Below are 14,412 nucleotides of genomic sequence, written 5' to 3'. Positions count from 1 at the left end.
AGGTAATTAATTGTATCGACGGGAGATGTGGTCTTTACCTTTGTTGAGAATTAGTTGAAAGGAAATAATGGACAATGGTGAACAGTTTTTAAGCATCCGACTTGGTTAGGTCTGTCTCTAGTTATTTTTAGGAGGTGACACTGTCTATAGCAGTAACTTTCGTGTTCGCTCGAGAGTCAAGATCAACCATTGGCCGTAGCATCCTTTTCCGTGTGAATAAGTGCTTAAAAACCACGGTGATCAAAGTAGAAACTTGAGCGGCAACAAAAACGTATCTATCTTCTTTCCAAAAATAAATAAATAAATAAAAAAGGGAGAAAAAGATCGGGAGGGCAGACGAGTAAGTTAGGCTCTTTAATTACACGTTTAATGACGACAATAATCTAACAAGACTCAGCACCGTTCTTTATATAGTTTATCTATATCCAGAAGTGATAGCGACAGCAGAGAGATACAAATCGCATCAACCTGACACGAATTGGCAAAGATAAATGGTGTCGTTGAAGATGGTCACCATGCTCAACGGTTGAATACAGTGAGTAGTCCACTGGAATATCACCTAGAATTTGGTGGTTCGAGTAACGTGATTTTCAACACTCAATTCTGACTTTGACTCTCCGAAACTGAGAGACCTCTATCCATACTTGGACAGTCAGCTACCACTTCTTCTTCTTCCTACATTACAAACAGCCGCTCTTCGATCGACCATTCAGCTTCGATATTTGACCAGGATGCCAAGCTTTGTCAACGAATCTGCCCAGATTTCCTTCTCATCCCTATCTGTTGCCATTAATCGCAAGGGCAGCTTCACCAACGCAATGCCTACCCATTGCACACATCGTAAAAGCCTGCTATAACCTCGATAAAATATGCCCAATGGATGAAAGAAGGGATTCGGGCGTACGCTCTCGGTTAGGCAACATGCTCACCTTGGACTGGAGACAAGTATTAAATAAAATCCAGTACCAGTCTTTATGCGGCCCATTTGCATCTTGAAAGAATAGCGAAGCAAAAGAATGAGAACAGCATTAAGCTGATGAACGATAGGATGAATGGTGTTGTTGACGATGATCAGTTCAGCGACGAAGCACTCGTCCCATCCCATCTACCCTCCATCTGTGTACCTCACCCCTCGACGACAACACAACTTGGAATCTCACCCAATTATCCGTTCGTTCAACATTCCATAAAAACAAGAATCTAGGCTCATCGTCACTTGTTCCCTACTCAAATTGCATACCATGAGGCTGGGCAAAGGGGTAGTCTAACCAACCAGAACCTGCGCACTGCCCTGTCTCAGACAATTCTCGTCTTTACACCAATGGTTTCCAACCTTTTGAGAGAAGAAAGAGCTTGTTCATTTCTAGATTGCGAGGTTGGAGTGACATATCAAAGAAAGGAGAGGACCAGAGTGTAGTATTGTCTGTTGTAAGTGAGAAATGCGCTTGTGTGCATTGTGAACGAGTAAGGCTACTCAGTGGGGGAATGGAATAGAGGGTTTCATTCCTTACAGTTGGTAAGGAAATGTGGGTTGTCCTGGCAGTGGTGTAGGTACCAGGGAGACTGGAGTCTCGAGTGTTCATCTTCATCAACTTCAAATGACAGTTGCGACAAACAGTTGTTTAAAATAAATAAGCTTTTTTGGCTTGGCAGACGTTGAGAATACACAAGGTTCACAACGGTGTAATTGATGTTCAACGCTCAATTGATCCATTGCCAAAGGTGCCCATCTCGAGTGAATGCTGTAGGGTATGTCTTCTCCCCTCCCTTCTTCTGTCAACTCCTTCCATTGACAGCTGTAAACTGCAAGCGATAACCCGACAAACAATTCAATCTAATGTGCCGATACCCATTTCACGGAAACAGAATTACTTCATTGTCCCCAGCCATAAGCATGAACTGACCAATACAATCGTTCCCAACCGTTGTGAATACCTCAGCGGGTGAAACAGTATGCGCGTTTTGACCGAAAACAATCTACCCACCAACAGAATTGCAAACGTGTTGGCCGGGTTCGTCATGGCATGCTGAACTGTTTCGGTCCACTCCGTCTACAAGTTTCGCCAAGAATGACAATGATTGTGGTCTTGAGTGGCCAATCCATGTCTTTTTCCCCATCTTCTTTTTTTTCTGGTTATCTTACCGGCTGGCTGTCTCTGGTATTCGTGTTGCCACAGCGCACAAGTCAACCACCGACTAAGGATCAGCGTAAGTAGGAATTTGGTCATTGGCTGCCATTCAATTGAGAATGGCATCATCATCGCAAAGAATTAATTTGGGTGACACAAGAATAATTAATTGCTTGACTTCAATTGAGAACATCACCTTCAATACTGCAGGAACCGTTTGTGATTGTCAACGACTCTTGGCTGTCTCTAGAACCTGGATGCGCCCGCAAGGCTTGAAACAATTGCCAAGAGGACGAATCCAAGGGCCTGGAAATGGCAAGAAATCCAACTTCCATGGTAAAATTGTCATATCAAGGGAGCAAAAGGAGACAATTACTGCGCTTTGACTTGACGTGGATTACGACGCCTTGAATTAAACTGCAATCAGTCTAGCCAGCACTCTCAAAGAATGGACTCGTTTTATTTCTCATACTGAATTCAGTTCTGGTTCTTGACATGGTGAGACACTGTGATAGACTACCGCCGTTTAGTTGGACAACAGTGGATAAGCTGGTGCTGCCCTGCATGTTTTAGCGATAACAACAAGGAATGCTTTCTCGCATGCAGAAGGGAACGAATTCCAAGGGAAACACTTGCAGTAATTGCAATTCCCAATAAACGAGAACAGTAGAGTCTGAATACTCGCTCAAAGGGCGACCAAATCTTGTATATAACATGGACAAACTTCCTCTCAATATCCTTCTCATCTCATCCTCACTCTCATCTTCCCATCGAGGACCAGGTCATTCTTTTACAACAACAACAACAATCACATTCACTTTTTGAATCATTTCAACTCACTCAATTCACTCGTTTTTAATCACTTTGCATTTTTCCAGCTTACCTAATCGAAAATGCGCTTCACTCCTGGCTTACTCTTGGCTTTGGCCTCGAGTGTCACTGCTCAGCGATTCACCAACTCCAGTATTCCCGCTACCGGGTCTGCTACTGAGTCTGCTACTGGCACCACCACTGAGCTCGCTCCCACCAGCTCTGCTGGTCCTCCTCAGCCTGTTGACCTCAGCAGTGCTACCCTTGGTCCTGGTGCTTCATTCTCCAGTTTTCCCGATGGCTCTCTTGCTATCCTCCTGTCCGCTGGACCCAACGGTATCGCCTCCTTCTCTGTTGGGGGTGCTTTCCCTTTCGGCATCATTGTCGGAGATTTGATCCAGATCTTGTTCAGCATCCTTGTTGAGCTCCTCGACATCAACCGCAAGCGTGCTGACGGTGGTTGCACCCTTGATGTCACTGTCGACGGTGTGAGCGTCTTCACCGAGGGTCTCGAGACCACCGGCGGCGTTGTTAGCCGTTCATCTTCCGGTACTCCTGCTGGCGACTCCGCTCCTGTCCTTGAGTTCGTTCAGTCTTGCGGTGCCAACCCTTCTGCTCTCACTGTTGGCAATGTCAAGGTTGCTGCCGATGATGGCTCCGGTGGTGGCGGCGGTAACGGCGGCGGCGGTAACGGCGGCAACACCGACACCGAGACCGGCACCGCTATCGTCACTGAGGCTACTCTCACCAACAGCGAGGGCGAGCCTACCGCTACCGTTACCGACACCATCATCCCTACCGACACTGAGGTCAACACCAACTCTGAGGGTGCCACTACCAACTCTGAGGGCGAGACCGTTGTTCCCACCGGTACCAACACCAACTCCGAGGGCGCTACTACCAACTCTGAGGGCGAGACCATCGTTCCCACCGGTACTGAGACTGCCACCGATGTCAACACCAACTCTGAGGGTGCTACTACCAACTCCGAGGGCGAGACCATCACTGCTACTGGCACTGAGACTGCTCCCACCTCCACCGCTACCTCTGCTGCCGGCTTCCCCGGTTCCATCGACAACTTTGTTCTCTTCGGCTGTGTCGGTTCCACCAACGGTTTCCCTACTTTTGAGCTTGCCCAATCTTCCGGTTCCATGGACCTCGACGAGTGTGCCGGCCTCTGTGTCGGTCGCAGCTACTTTGGTGTTCACGACACTGACTGCTACTGTGGTGACGAGATCAACGACGATGATACCGAGCGCGTTAACCTCGACTCTTGCGACATTGAGTGCCCTGGCGATGACTCCGAGTTCTGTGGTGGTGATGCTCCTCTTGCTCGCCGCAGCCGCTTCAGCCGCCGCCAGTCTGCCATTCCCAACACCATCCTCCTCACTGTCTACGTCAACCTCGGCGGCCCTGATGTTACCCTCACCGATGTCATCACTGCTACCGTGACCGACCAGTCCACCATCACCACCACCTTCACAACCACCATCGACGGTCCTTCCACCACCCAGACCCAGACCGTCACCGCTATCTACGTGTGCTCCAACGGACACTGCTACGACTCCGACAAGGGCGGACGCATCGTCTACATCTTCAAGCCTTACCCCGGTGAGGACTGCGATGGCCAGTACGTCTACATCTCCGAGGCCTGCGATTGCAAGGGTGGATCTCAGTACGTTCCCAAGTACTGCACCAACGGATCTTGCCACGGCCTCACTGTCTACAAGCCTGAGCAGTGTGATGACTGGTACAACTACGACGTTTGCTACACTCCTGCCGACTGTGAGTCTTGCGAGCATGGCCAGGTCATCTACAAGCCTTGGGAGAACACCTACGGTACCCCCGACCACCCCAAGGTTCCTGAGCTTCCTGTCTGCTCTTCTTCTCACTGCCCCGACACTGAGCACGGTTCCAAGCCCGCTCCTCCTTGTTACGGTGACCACTGTGAGGGATCTGGTTCCAAGCCCACTCCTCCTTGCTACGGTGACCACTGCGAAGAGTCTGGCTCCAAGCCTGCTCCTCCCTGCACCGGTGACCACTGCGAAGAGTCTGGCTCCAAGCCCGCTCCTCCTTGCACTGGTGACCACTGTGAAGAGTCAGGTTCCAAGCCTGCTCCTCCTTCCGGTGGTGGCTCTTCCGACTCTGGTTCCAAGCCTGCTCCTCCTTCTGGTGGCTCTGACTCTGGATCCAAGCCCGCTCCTCCTTCTGGTGGTTCTGACTCTGGATACAAGCCTGCTCCTCCCTCCGGCGGTGAGTCTGACTCTGGCTCCAAAGGCTCTTCCGGTGGCGAGTCTTCTGGTGAGGCTCCTTGCTCTGGTGACCACTGCGAGCCCACCATTGTCAGCTCCGCTGGCAAGCAGGCTGTCGGCGGTCTTGCTCTCCTTGCTGCCGTCGCTGCTGCTCTTCTCTAAGCGCATCGCGTGCATTGGATCTTACTTTAGCATTCAGCCTTCTTTTCTGAACCTGACTTTTCACTTCTTCTTCTGCCTTTTTCTCTTTGGGAAGATGGATAGATCTGCATTGCACAATCGAGGTGGCTTGTAGTTGGAAACGAAAAACATTTTTGGAGCAGGTGTTTTAATGGGAGGGAGTAATTCGGGGTTAGCCTACTCAATCTAATACTTTTTGCAACCTATTCTTGAGCAATTTGGCTTGTGACATTTTGCTTTTGACTTGTGACTCTTGACTCTTGACTTTGGTACTGTCGTCTTTTTTACTGTTAATCCCCGTACTCACAACAGTGGAGAAAGTGACGGAAATGCAACCTCGGAAGTTCCGTCCAGTTCCGAAAGAACAAACATATGGTCGAAATTTGTATTTGAACGTTACAACCCAACAACATCAACTGTCAACGCGACAGTTAACCCACTATTGATTGGACCAAGTCAAAGATCCTCCAACGATAACATGGCTGCTTCAAGAGTTGACCCCGCAGGTGAACACTGAGCAATTTTATACCTGGTCCGAGACGAATGCTGATGATCTTGAAAAGACGCACTGCAACTCGCAGCCATCACGTTTGACTGGGGAGATAGTCTAGATACCAAGGTAAGAAGACTCTCCTCTCCAACATACAATGCCGTTCACCTAACGCATATCTAGGACTGGGCTCGTCTAGAAGCCATACTTGCCCCACAACTCAACGTACGTACCTTCATCTCACCATCTCCTCGTCGTCTAACTCTCCATAGGTTGACTACGCCGAGGTAACAGGACAAACTTGGGATGCAATGCCAGCCAAAGAGTTCATCGCCATGGTCTCAGCCCCAAGTTTCGTCGGGGATCCTCTTGTCGACACGCAGCATTTCATTGGGGGATCCAAGTATGAAGTCATCTCGACGGACCGTGTTGTTGGTAAACATCAACTACGGGCTGCTCATCAACGATACACTGGACCTGATAAGGCGGTAGTCGAAGCCAAGGGCCATTGTCATGCTTTGATGCAGCATACCTATGTCAAGATAGAGGGAGAGTGGAAGTTGGCGGGGTTGAAGCCAAAGATTTATTGGACTGAGTTTGACTTTGACAGGATCTTTACGAGTAGTTCATGAAGGATTCATATCAGAAGTTCGATTGGGAGGAATAGATGCTTCATGCCTTATCTCAAAGTTGTACCATTTGTCCAAGACCCTTTAAGGCGGAAACGCTTGAAAGTAACTCGTGCTGACGAAGCTTTAAAGACTGGACTTGATCTTAACAAGTAACTACGATAAATACTTGTCACTTGAACATCTAGCCATTCGTCTTTTCAAACTCCACTTCCTGTAGATCTTTCGTGAGGATCTGGATATAAGTATCTTAGGTGTATCAGACTGAAACAGTTTAATAGTAATAAAGATTGGGTCTTGTTGGTATTTATAATTATTGCCTTTATATTTATAAAGAGAAACTTGAGTCCAACAGTAGCAATGGTCAAGTATGGGGAGTGGTTCATCGACACCTCTCGGGATGGCCAATGGGTTACATCATCATTTACCAGATGACACAGCGAGCTCGATGAAGAGCTGGTTAGGAAACAACATAATGGAAGGCGCATTCTAAAAGCCTCCATTTGTCTCATATCTCATTATTACCTGGGGCATGACGATGCAGACTACCTCTTATATGAAGCAAACTTATCACTGCATCAAGTCTGACACATGGCCAAAATGCAACATGGCAGACACAGATGCATTTTATTTGAGTACAAATAGATATTTACGAAATTATAGTTGGCAATATGGATTGAAGCTTCAGGTATCAGTTGCCAGAAGCTGAACTAGGAGTGAGTGACGGTGTCTTGGGAAGGTCAGCATAGCCATTGAAGCTGGGAGTTTTGCTACTACATGCACCGCTACAACATTTGCCAAAGGTGAAAACGATGGTCAAGTGTTTCTATAGCTTTGAAAGCTGATGAGAAGACGTTATCTTACCGGTAAACTGGTGCTTGTACCAGATAGGTCTTGCAGCGTTCCAGGTACTGTTGCGTCGGACATGTAAATAGAGCACTCTGCATCATTAGTAGCAGTCAGTATCCAAACGTTCGTAGCGGCTTGCTGACAATCTGGAAAGAAATGCAAACTTGAAAGTAGTTTCCCAACAGTGCAACAACAAGACTATTCGGACATATCAAAAATGCCACCAATCAATGGAGGAACGAACAAGCCTAGTTATTGCGATATAGATTAGTGTCAACCTATTTTGACATCATTGCCTTGTGTTAGACTACGAGTTACGGTATTATAGAACTACCAGCGGTTCATAAACTGCCTGGAAGAACAAGTACTTTCTTTCTATAGGTTTCGGCTTTTAGTAAACTCAAAAACAGCAGGTTGGCCCCAAACCACTTTGGAAATAGTCCTTACAGTATTAGGAAAGTTGCTCTAAGAGACAAAATCAGTAGGTCAGTTTATGCTACTTAGACCACTTATTTTTGTACTCCAGGTCTTAGGAAGCTACCTCCCCACTCGACAGTAAAAGCGAGAACAGAACAACGGAGCAGAGAGTATAAACAGGCTTTGCCTTGCCTGGGATAATAAAGTCAGCATCAAGGTCTTATAATGTATGTCACTACTAGAGTATAGGCATATCTATACTCTACAGGCATTAGAGAGTCCTTTCAAGATTGCATACTGCGGCGGATGGACATCCTATGTTTCTAGAGGGGAAACCCGGATTGTCGTCACAGCTTTACTGGCTCTATCATTAAGTTATGTAATCCTCTGGAAGATTATCAGATGGCCAAGTTACGTTACCTACACCCCTCTATAGCTTAACGCTACAGCCATCCAATTGTCTGTAAATGTACAGCACGACGACGTTATTGAAACCTTCATCTACCAGTGTATGATTGCCACTAGGCATCCGTCATGTCCCATTTGAGTGAATGACACTTTCAAAGAACAGAAACCCCCAAAGATGGTCCGACCACGGTCAGTTATAGTCCAATGTCACCATTTGTATCTTGATAGTGTCTTGCGTTGCGTGCTTAACGGACTCACAACTTCCGAATGCAACGACTTCAAGAATCCCAGTACCACAAAGAATTCAAACGAGGTCAAATGCCTTGTTTTCAGGAGAGCTTTGTGTCTGAAGCCACAATATTCAGACGACCAACATGGGTAACCTAAACTGTGCTGGACAGGCCTCATCAGGTCCGAACTACGGGGTGATGAAATTGTTTTTCTGATTTGATCTGACTCAATCTGGTCTGTTTTATTCCCTGTGTTTCGGCTTTGATTATTTCTGCTGTAGCTAAATCCACCACGATATATCTTCTCGTTGCCGGCCTTAAATACGCAATCTATACAATTCTTAAGACATTTGAGACTTTCATTAACATATCCTCCAAACTTGAGCACCTGGACTGCATGAAACCAGTGGCGTCAACACTTACGATATCTTTCGCAGAGAAAGACAGCGACAGTCTTGGCATTGAACATTGCCGCTATCTTAGCTATCAGACATTATCCGAAACTTACGGGATTTACGTATGCAAGCGCGCAGAGGTTATCTCTACACATACTGCGGTGAAATAGGGGTTCTTGATATCGCCGTCGAGTGAAGAGGCTGTGAGAACTATGATGTGGGAAGCAGCTTTGTCCTCTTTGGCTGTGAACTTGTCATAGTACCATTTGAATGAACAGGAAGACAAAGTGGAATTGCTATACCAGGCTCGTCTATATCACCTTTTTTCCAGAGTTGGGCAAAGGTCAGAGCAGCTGTAGGGCATTACCTGGAATAGCAACAACATCGGGGGATCCCTCAAGCGTGGTGTGTCGGTATCGCAATGAAACATACTTAGCAGAGCAAAAGAAACATGCAAAGTCATTCCATACAGTGCAGTTTCTGGCTCTGCTTTGCTTGACCACTGCAAAGGTCGGACAACTCAGAGATCAATCATGTTGACTATCTTCTACGAGGGGTGATATAAACCTTACAAAACTGTACTGTAATCGGCAAATAAGAGATTTCAGCGAATATGTCCAGCAAGGGACTCAATTACGGAAAGTTTTTGGACGTCAGCCTGTTTCTCGGCGAGTAGGCGGCAGAGTCAGACTACAGTACATTACCTTTGAAACACTATAGCAAAGGTATTCTATTGTAGACCTCAAGATTAAGGATTAAAAAAAATGGAAATGCTGGTGAGTCCATGATAGCAATTCCAGTGGCAACGATAATGATTAAAATAACGTTTTCTAACGTGTTACTCCACTTACTCAAACATGTTGCAGTAGTCCTGTTTCTCATGGTGTTCGGAGACGAAACTCAAGTGACACGTGACCCGACACCGGCTGCCGCTTTTGGCTACTCCACCCATTTTGAGTTAAGGTTCGGCACGAAGCGCAATGATCGCCCGCTCCCGCCTTGGAAGGGACCACAGCTGTTGCGGTATTAGTCCTTGGGCACGTGCTTCCAGACCCAAAAGCCGACTCCCCTACCTGCGTCTTATCTCAGTTTGGAGGGCTGAAATACTTACACGCACCTTCAAGTATAGCCGCCTTCGCAGTCTTTGTTTGCGTGCAACTGGCCGCTGGGAATGCAGGCCGGCTATCGTCCTGTGTCTTTCATTTGGGAGTTCCGCGGCGAGGTCGGGCGAGTTGGCTCTGCCCTATCAGCCATTTGCTTACGCTGTCTATTGCCGCTCTACTTCACTCGTCGGCGCCTGTTTGTAACAGCCTCCGCACCAATACGATGATGATTTACGCGCTGTGGCTGACGCCATCCAATCAACGATTTATGTCTTGGATTAGTGGACTGTGGCTGTGTCGCTGCCTAAGACACAGTCAGCCCAAGGCTAAATACTCGACCTTCCTCAAGACTATCGCGCAAACCACTTTGCCGTAGTTTTATCGTCACCTCCTGCCCTTTAAAAGACGCAGGCGTTTGATGCTCTTTGTTTAATTTTCAGCTGCCGAGCTATTACGAGAAACCCCGCAACAAACAGAACCGACTCTCCAGTCCGCATTCGTCTTCCCAAAGACCCAGCCGATCCCCTGCAATGGCTACACAGGCAACTACCGAGTCCAAAAGTCATGATGAATACACTGTGGGGTGGGTCTGCGCTTTACCCAAAGAGCAGACCGCAGCGACAGCCATGCTGGACCAGAGACATGCGGATCTCCCAAAGCCGTCGAACGACCCCAATGCTTACACCCTTGGATCTGTTAGTGGGCACAATGTTGTTATAGCTTGCCTGCCCAAATGGCAGATAGGAAACAATCCGGCAGCCACTGTTGCCGCCTTCATGATCTCCACCTTTCCTTCCATTAGGTTCGGACTAATGGTTGGCATTGGCGGCGGTATTCCACCCAAGGTCAGGCTCGGCGATGTTGTCGTTAGCACACCGGTAGGCAAGTTTCCCGGCGTGGTCCAATGGGACCTCGGTAAGGCAAAAGAAGGCGGCAAATTCGAACGGACTGGGTCATTGAATAACCCCCCTACCTCGCTGCTTACGGTTTTGTCAAAACTGGAGTCAGAGCATGAGTTAAACGGGCCCAAGATACCAGCATACCTAGACGAACTGAAGGAGAAATGGCCAAAACTGGTGCCCAAGTATCTAAAGTCCGATTCACTTGAGGATGTGTTGTTTTGCAGGGACTACGGCCATTTTACCGAAAGCATGGATTGCGACGCCATCCCTGACAGCGAAGACGAAGAGGAGGAAGAGAATTGCCGATTTTGCGACAAGACTCAAGTTATAAGGAGGAAACCTAGAGATATGCGTGTGCACTATGGCCTGATTGCATCTGGCAACCAGGTTATCCAGGACGCTACCTTCCGGAAGAAACTTATTGATGATCTTGACGGACATGTTCTCTGCGTTGAAATGGAAGCCGCAGGATTAGTGAATAACTTCCCTTGCATTGTCATCCGAGGAATTTGCGACTATGCAGACTCGCATAAGAACAAAGACTGGCAGGAGCATGCTGCAGCTGTGGCTGCAGCGTTTGCGAAGGAACTTTTGGAACATGTTCAGCCAGGTGACGTTATCCAAGAGCGTCCAGTGAAGGAAATACTTAGACAGGGTCAGTCATTCTCTGGTTGAGCTGATAGCATTTGCCTAATGATAAATACAGTTCTTGATGATACATCCGCAATTCGAGAAAACACCACACAGACCCGGGCCAAGTTGGACAGAAAGGAAGATTTTGAGATTCTTGATTGGCTCACACCCATCGACTACGGGCCACTACAAAGCGATTACCTTGGCAGACGGCAAGCAGGAACTGGGGATTGGCTTCTCCAGTCGGAGGAGTTCTTGCATTGGCTAGCTGCGAGCAATCAGACGCTGTTCTGCCCTGGCATACCTGGGGCTGGAAAGACTATCCTAACGTCAATCGTAGTCGATTTCCTCAATTCAAGGTTTGGTAAGGACTCGGATATCGCCATCGCGTACATCTACTGTAACTTCCGGCGGCAACACGAGCAGAAGATTGAGGACTTGCTGGCGGGTGTGCTGAAGCAGCTGACTCAGTGCCGGACTTCCTTACCAGAGAGCGTCAAAAGTCTCTACGACCAGCACAAGACCAAACGAACGCGGCCATCCCTCGACGAGATTTCAGGACTCCTTCAGTCCGTGGTGGCGATGTATTCGAGAGTCTTCATTATCGTTGACGCACTTGACGAATGTCAAACATCCGATGGATGCCGGATGAGGTTCCTCTCGGAGCTTTTCAACCTTCAGACAAAGCACGGGATAAACATTCTTGCAACGTCGAGGTTCATTCCGGAGATTATGGATCGCTTGGAAACCAGTCCATCGATAGAGATTCGTGCAAGCCCCGACGATGTGGCAAGATACCTCGAAGATCACATGGGGCAGCTACCATCTTTCGTCCGGCAGGATCGACAGCTGCAAGAAGAAATTACGAAGGGTATCTCAGAAGCCACTGATGGAATGTAAGTTCTTATAGTCGGAAGGGTAGTGCAACCACTAATGATCCGCAGGTTTCTTCTGGCACAACTGTATCTTGGCTTTCTTCGCGATAAGCTAACAATAAATGATATCCGAAGCACAATGGAGACTTTCCTGAAGCAGGGTCAAGGATTAGACGAAGATCGGAAGGTTCAAGTCCTCGCTTCTGCGTACGAAGAAGCCATGGAGAGAATCAACGGACAGATGCCAGGAATGAAGACACTTGCAATGAAGGTCCTGTTATGGATAACGTGCGCAAAGAGACAGCTTACTACATCAGAACTTCAGCATGCCATCGCAATAAAGTCGGGAAAGTCTGAGCTGGACTGTGGCGACCTGACACACATCGGAGACATGGTATCTGTATGCGCTGGACTGGTAACGGTCGATGATGAGAGTGGCATCATCCGACTGGTTCACTACACAACGCAAGAGTACCTCAAGCGGACACAAGAGCGATGGTTCCAGGACCCAGAATCTGTAATCACAACAGCCTGCGTTACCTACCTCTCGTTCATCGTCTTTGAGACCGGGTTCTGTGAAACGGACGACGAATTTGAGGAGCGATTGCGCTCAAATCTGTTTTACGATTACGCCGCGCACAACTGGGGTCATCATGCGCTCAAGGATGTAACATCAAATCAAGTGGTCATCAGCTTTCTCGAGAGTCAAGCTAAGGTCGAGGCATCATGTCAAGCACTCATGACAACCAAGCAATTTCCACGTTACTTAAATTACAGTCAACGCCCGCCAAAGGAAATGACGGGACTACATCTAGCATGCTTGTTTGGATTAAGCTACGCTGTAGATACACTACTTACACTTGAACACAATCCGGAACTAAAGGATATTTACGGATATACGCCGCTCTACTATGCTGCCCAGAACGGACACAAGGCCGTCGTCGAGCTGCTACTAGCAGCGAGAGCTGATGTCAATGCTGCTGATAATGGATGGACTGCGCTCTATGCAGCAGCTACTAGAGGCTATCTCGAGGTTGTTAAGAAGCTGCTAGCAGCAGGAGCTGATGTCAATACTGCTGCTGCTAATGGAGGGACTGCGCTCCATGCAGCAGCTGAGGGAGGCTATCTTGAGGTTGTTGAGAAGCTGCTAGCAGCAGGAGTTAATATTAATGCTGCTGCTGCTAATGGATGGACTGCGCTCCATGAAGCAGCTGGGGGAGGCTATCTTGAGGTTGTTGAGAAGCTGCTAGCAGCAGGAGTTAATATTAATGCTGCTGATAATGATGGATGGACTGCGCTCTATGCAGCAGCTGAGGGAGGCTATCTTGAGGTTGTTGAGAAGCTGATAGCAGCGGGAACTGATGTTAATGCTGCTGCATCTACTTTTCGTGGGGCTGCACTCCGAGAAGCAACTGATCAAGGCGATAGTAAGATTGTCAAGAGGTTACTAGCAGCAGGTGCCAAGGAAGACTAAATACGCTGTTTTAATACACTATCTACCTCCTTGTACTCGGAAGTTTATGGCATCATGGAGGATGTACTGGAATACATCAGTGTTGAACCTATCGCCGAAGATAACCCTTCGAAATCTATCAATATCACCGAGGTTCTCAAAAGATTGTCACCGTTCGATAAACTCATCACATGGACTCTGAAATGAGATATCTAGAAGATGATTAAGGATCCTTATTACTGAGCGGTGCTGGTTAGCAATTCTAATGTCCTAGAGGCCCTGAAAAAGCTTATTCTCTTTCCTACTTATCCTTACTTGTAAATCCCTTAGCCCAACCTCGGCACCGACTCAGCTTGGAGCGGCAAGAGCTCGGTCCTATAAATGGAAATGGATTCTGGTATGCCTGAGTTTCGTCTCCGAATTATTCGTTATAGCCTCTTGACCCTTGACACATCTGCAACACTTACAAGTTAGCTTTTCATCTGAGTCCCAGTCACTCAGGACCGGCCCCGGTTTAATGCATCGTTCTGCGTAATATAAGTGGCAACAGAGAAGGACAATTCGATGTTAATAATAAGTAAAATGTTAAATTTAAAGCTATAAACAATTGACCTTTATTAAAACGGCAGAGAGATGAAACGACAAGTACCATCCATA

General features: G+C 47.6%; 3 protein-coding genes across 3 annotated transcripts; all 3 read left to right on the top strand.

Annotated features, from left to right (window-relative positions):
* Nucleotides 1-3,022: 3,022 nt before the first annotated feature.
* On the top strand, nt 3,023-5,615 carry EDB82DRAFT_447028 (uncharacterized protein; the record flags this gene model as incomplete). The annotated part of the gene is made up of 1 exon (XM_025726296.2): nt 3,023-5,615. The coding sequence occupies one exon, from the start codon at nt 3,023-3,025 to the stop codon at nt 5,351-5,353; it is 2,331 nt and encodes a 776-aa protein (XP_025580877.2). The 3' UTR covers nt 5,354-5,615.
* A 123-nt stretch (nt 5,616-5,738) lies between these two features.
* Nucleotides 5,739-6,794, top strand: EDB82DRAFT_502830 (Scytalone dehydratase). The gene is made up of 4 exons (XM_025726295.2): nt 5,739-5,877; nt 5,935-5,990; nt 6,045-6,086; nt 6,134-6,794. Exons 1-4 carry the CDS (start codon nt 5,850-5,852, stop codon nt 6,491-6,493), a joined length of 486 nt encoding a protein of 161 aa, XP_025580876.1. The 5' UTR covers nt 5,739-5,849; the 3' UTR covers nt 6,494-6,794.
* Nucleotides 6,795-10,422: 3,628 nt separating this feature from the next.
* EDB82DRAFT_430848 (uncharacterized protein) lies at nt 10,423-13,776 on the top strand (the record flags this gene model as incomplete). The annotated part of the gene is made up of 3 exons (XM_025726293.2): nt 10,423-11,449; nt 11,501-12,323; nt 12,372-13,776. 3 exons carry the CDS (start codon nt 10,423-10,425, stop codon nt 13,774-13,776), a joined length of 3,255 nt encoding a protein of 1,084 aa, XP_025580874.2.
* Nucleotides 13,777-14,412: the final 636 nt, after the last annotated feature.

The sequence above is a fragment of the Fusarium venenatum genome (assembly GCF_020744135.1).
Source record: "Fusarium venenatum strain MPI-CAGE-CH-0201 chromosome Unknown EDB82scaffold_3, whole genome shotgun sequence".
Taxonomy (NCBI): Eukaryota; Fungi; Ascomycota; class Sordariomycetes; order Hypocreales; family Nectriaceae; genus Fusarium; species Fusarium venenatum.
This window is presented reverse-complemented; position numbering and strand designations above follow the sequence as displayed.